The 4939-nt window shown below is 35.4% G+C and overlaps 1 protein-coding gene across 1 annotated transcript; it reads right to left on the bottom strand.

The window, feature by feature from the left end:
- Positions 1 to 1811: 1811 nt before the first annotated feature.
- LOC143452399 (uncharacterized) lies at positions 1812 to 3838 on the bottom strand. Its single transcript, XM_076953358.1, has one exon. It carries the CDS (start codon positions 3781 to 3783, stop codon positions 2668 to 2670), a length of 1116 nt encoding a protein of 371 aa, XP_076809473.1. The 5' UTR covers positions 3784 to 3838; the 3' UTR covers positions 1812 to 2667.
- Between the last annotated feature and the right edge of the window lie 1101 nt (positions 3839 to 4939).

The raw sequence follows: 4939 nt of genomic DNA, 5'->3' as shown, positions 1-4939 counted from the left end.
AAGGGTCAGCGTTTGAGCATGATTCTAACAAAAAACTTTGAAACTTTTGCTAATCGTGAAAGGGAAGATTTGTGTCAAACTTTCGCAAATTTTTCATTCATTGCTTATATAGACCAAAAACAAAATTATTTCTTCAAACAAATATCTTTAAATAATTTTTTTTCAAATGATTGATAAAAATGTTTCAACGCGAAGCAGCTAACGCCAAAACAATAAATAAAAACCCCTATTAACCTTAACCTATTAAATTGCGAAATAAAAGTAATTCTAAAGATAGCGCTTTCTAGTACACCATATAGTTCACTGGCAATAATGGCTTAGTTGGTGGTTTCACTTGTTACCATAATGAAGTGACGACATTGTCGATGACCTGATGTTGCGTGCACGGAAGTAATGTACGAAAGTGTTGTATTCAATGTGCGTAAGTCGTCGCAACATATTCCTGATTTTATAAGTAAGTCAATAACAAGTCGTTTTTACATGGCTACGCACGTGCTGTCATTCATGCCTGCATAAAAATATTAGCAACTTTTCGTTCGTCATAAAAGAATCCATCAATTTGTGCAACGCTACATGACTATTCGATTTTAACACCGATTAATCCCCACAACTTCAGAAAAAAGTTTTATACAGTTTACGTACAGTATGTTTTGATTCATACTCCAGTATTTACTATACTGCACTTAATACAAATTGGCAGCTGCACGTATTGAACAGCGTCATCATAAAATACGTCATTATGGTGTGGGTTACTGAGCATTTCCCGTGTTTTTTTTTTGCTCTCTCGTTCTCTCGGATGCCTTCACTGGCTGCTTTTTTCTTTCTTTATCTCTCTTTGTCTCTTTAATTTTACTTTCCGGCGTGAGAAAATGGGAATTTCCCTGGTTAATTTACGCCTTTTTAAGGACTTGAGAGGAAACGTGAAAAAGTTTTGTAGCGGAAGGTTATCTCCAGTACACACACACACACAAAGAAACACACAGATTTAAAGCTTATATTATATCGTAACACTTTAAATATCTTAAAGTCGCCTGTCATGCTCCAGTATACACTATACAATACATGTTATTCAGCACTTTTGGTAATGTGTTGACCTGTTATATTGTGGTTATATTATTGCCACTGTTTCTTCCTCTCTGTGTGTTTTTCGTTTGTTGTTTCTTGAGCGAGCTTTCAAATAACTTTTCATCTTAGGCTTGGCTCGCAATCAAAGTGCCGCTTGTTTCGCGGTCAGATTTAAGCTTTTTGATTTGCGCTAGGTTGATGAAAGTCAGTTGTGCAGTAGAGCGGTTATTTTACGATTAGTCTTTCATGGACTGCCGGAATCAACCACCTGAACTTTAAGTAATGAAATGTACTGCCTTAACGAGGATATTTAAAGCGTCGTTGTTAATGTTTCACCTTGAACATTTCGTGTTGTTACAAGTCAGTCAGTTTATGTTCAATAAAGTTTTAAATACTGTTTTGTTCAGTCTGTTGTTGACTATAAACTTAGAATATCAAATTGGCAGTCGAATTTCTGAAGTGTTTTTGTTAAAATATCAAAATTTCATTAATATTATTTTAAATTTTTTTCAACGTTTTGACTCGAAAAAAGGCTTTAAACACGAGACGTGCTTTGTTCCTGGATCCCAACCTTCCAATTACTTTCGTTCTTTCAATTCATTCGCTCAAAAATCATCATTCAAAACTTGGATTTATTTAACTACATCGCTCAAGCGTTGAGAAAAATGTATAATCCAAGTGCTTTGAATTTTTATTTCATTCGGAAATCAAAACCAACACAATACAAAAAAACAGCCTGCGTCAACATTTACAGAATAGTAAATCCAAATCACCCATCAATCATTGTAGGTATTTGTAGCAAGTGCATCCATCAAATGTAATAAAGGAACAGGATTTCTCAAGGAATACGTGTATTGCTTTATTTTTACTATTTTTCAGGCAACTGTTTAGGTAAAGGAGTTTAAATGTTTTAAAACTTTGTTTTTTTTGTAATAAAATTACGCTAAGAAAATCACTTTCGTTTATTACAGTGGAACACTACATTTCGTATTTCACGACCTGAAGTGTTTTCGTTAATATTCGAGTCCGCATTTAGTTATGACAAATACACAACGCCGTTTGGTGACCAATTAATGCTCAAGCACTACCGTTAGAGGGCAACATATACAAATAAAGCACACACACGTTGACCACTGTGGTTTTCACAAACCAGACATTTTGTGTCATCGTAACACGGGAAAAACCAAAAATAAAACCTGCCCACACCAGCTGCTAATTATGTAGAACTCCAACTTGTTGTATAGATATATATATAAAGGTAAACAGAAGAAAACATTTGTTAACATTGATAAAACTAAAACGAAATAAACCAAACATAACTCGATTAATATACGATTGTTTTTTTTTTCAAAAATTTGGTATCCATGCTGTACAGCATTTGTTTGCAAATTTTTTTTCTTTGCCTTGTCTAATCAATAATTTAAAATATTAATACAAATGACATTACAAAAATACGACTTTAATACTTAAGAAAAAAATAATTATTTATCTTATCTCTTACCTTTTACATAGCAAGACTATAATGCTACCAGTATTTTCACGATGTGTTTTGCAGTAACACAAAAATAGCCGTTAGATGCTGCATACAAAATTCAAATGCGCTTATTTTTGTCTTTTAACCACACAAACAACTTCCCTTTTATGGAGCAAACACCTCAGTGGCGCGAGTATGATTTTCCTGAACGAAATAAATGAAGAAATAACGAAGCCTAGGTTTAGAAAAGCTTTCACGTCGTATACAATGATCCGCCACTTGAGGTCAAATAAGACGGTAGGCGAAAGGGCAAATAGGATCGCGTCCGTGACCACACCCAGTGTAAAGAATAACACCGTTCGTCGCATTGTGACCAAAACTATTTTGCTGCGACAATTTTTACCAATTTCTTGGGCTCTGTTTTCCTTCCGTATTTCTGCTTCCGCCTTAGAACACTTGGAAGCTCTTGGCATCTCGCCAGTGTCCGTTAAGTCACCCTGGCATTTACTTAACTCAGATACGCTAAGGTCATCACTTTTTTTGCTCCCCAAAGAACAACTAAAAAACAGCTTCCTGTATCGTGTTTTGCGCCAGAAAGGGTAGATGAAGAGACAGAACATGATAAGTTGTCCAAGAAAGACCACGGAGCCACAAACGGCCCAAGTAATGTTATCATCGGATACGTCATTGATTTGATGTCTGCAACCATCTGGTGTGGAACGGTAGTTTTGTGGATACGCTGAAGTTATCAAAACTCCTAACCCGGCACAGAAGATGAAAAGTATACTGGTTAAGCTGAAAACTTTCAGCGGTTTGCTGAACGTCGTATTAAGCATTTGATTGGCGTAAAACAACCTCTGACGTAACCAGTTAAACACATAGACGAAGAACAAAGCAATGCAGTACATGATGTAGGACAAATCACATATCGCTTCACAAAGTTCGTCTTCATTTTCTCCATATCCAACATTGAATAAAACTTGATTTACCAAGCAGCGTAACAGCACAATAACTGCACAGACAAGAGTAGCTGTGTATATGATCCCTCCCGTAAGCTTATCACTGTCGTTGGTAAAGGTTCCGGTCCATTTCTTGTGTCTTCTTCCATAGATAACAAGTGAAAGGATAATCCAAATTGTGGCCAGAATCAAAACAACACTTATCATCATCGGTCCGATCCAATTGATGGGCGTTCTTGCTGACATGGCGTCAGTACCATTCAATAATGTATCGTTAAAAGACATTTTCACGGAAGATATCTTGACTAAATTATACAGTAGGGTTATCAGATTTGCCAATACTGCCAGCACTGCTATAACATTACACCATGTACAGTTAGTTATTTTGGTAAATATTAACTGTCTGGGTTGTTAAAAACTGTGCCTTAACAGCGCACGTTTTATGTAAATTTTAAATATAAGTAATTCACGAACGGGCTAAAAGCCAAGCAGATTATTTAGTTTTTAACGAAGTAAAGGTTCGGTTGCATATAGTCATGTCATTTATTAAATGCATTGCAGCGAAGTGTTGCAAACGTTTGTGCGCTAACAGATCTACATCACAGTCCATCATAGTACAGAAATCCTATAAAACTGAATGTTGATATAATTACCCTAACACAGATCAATCAGCGCCATAATATATTATTTCTGACTTAACTGACTTAACTTAACTTAACTTTTTTGATCTTATAAAACAACAAAAACTTTTATCGCAATTTTTGAATTTTCAAATTCCAGGAATTTAGATTAATTGTTAATTTGTACCCTCACAAATTATCTACAGTATATAATCATATTTGATTCGTTCTTACAATATTACTTTAGCACGTTGAACAGATTACTATCTAGGATTCATTACTCTTTTAGTCTGCTTTCAAACTGTGAAGCTGCAGTGTATATGTCAAAGAAATAGCTTTAGGAAGCTATCTGCATATTATTCAACGTGACTCTCGGTATACCATGTTTTGTACAACCTGTTTCCGGGCTGACGTCATTTGAATGATATAGCTAACGTAAAAGCAGTTTGCTGGTTTATTTTTGTAACTTGTTCTGCGTCTGGCTGTCTGGACCGTATTAAAATAAACGCAAAAATACACCGACAAGCATTGTAAAATATTATTGAGCCACTACATTCCCTTACCGTATGACAATACTTTCGTTAAAATTTACAAGTTTGTAAATAATTTCCTTGTGATTATGATGACTCTTACGCTGCGTACTATACCTAAGTATGCAAACGTTAAAATGCAGAGCTATATATGCTGTGAAATGAAAGTTTTAAATTTATTTATTGCGTGTTCAAGTTGCTTTAATTGGTTTAAAGCCCTGAAAGCTGGCAGACGAGTGGGAACAACAGCCCAGCTTGACTAACTTGCGGCCCGCGCTTGCTGAACTTTCA

This window comes from Clavelina lepadiformis, chromosome 4 (genome assembly GCF_947623445.1).
Source record: "Clavelina lepadiformis chromosome 4, kaClaLepa1.1, whole genome shotgun sequence".
In the NCBI taxonomy this organism is placed as follows: Eukaryota; Metazoa; Chordata; class Ascidiacea; order Aplousobranchia; family Clavelinidae; genus Clavelina; species Clavelina lepadiformis.
The sequence above is the reverse complement of the archived record's forward strand: the minus strand, read 5'-3'. Positions and strand labels throughout refer to the sequence as shown.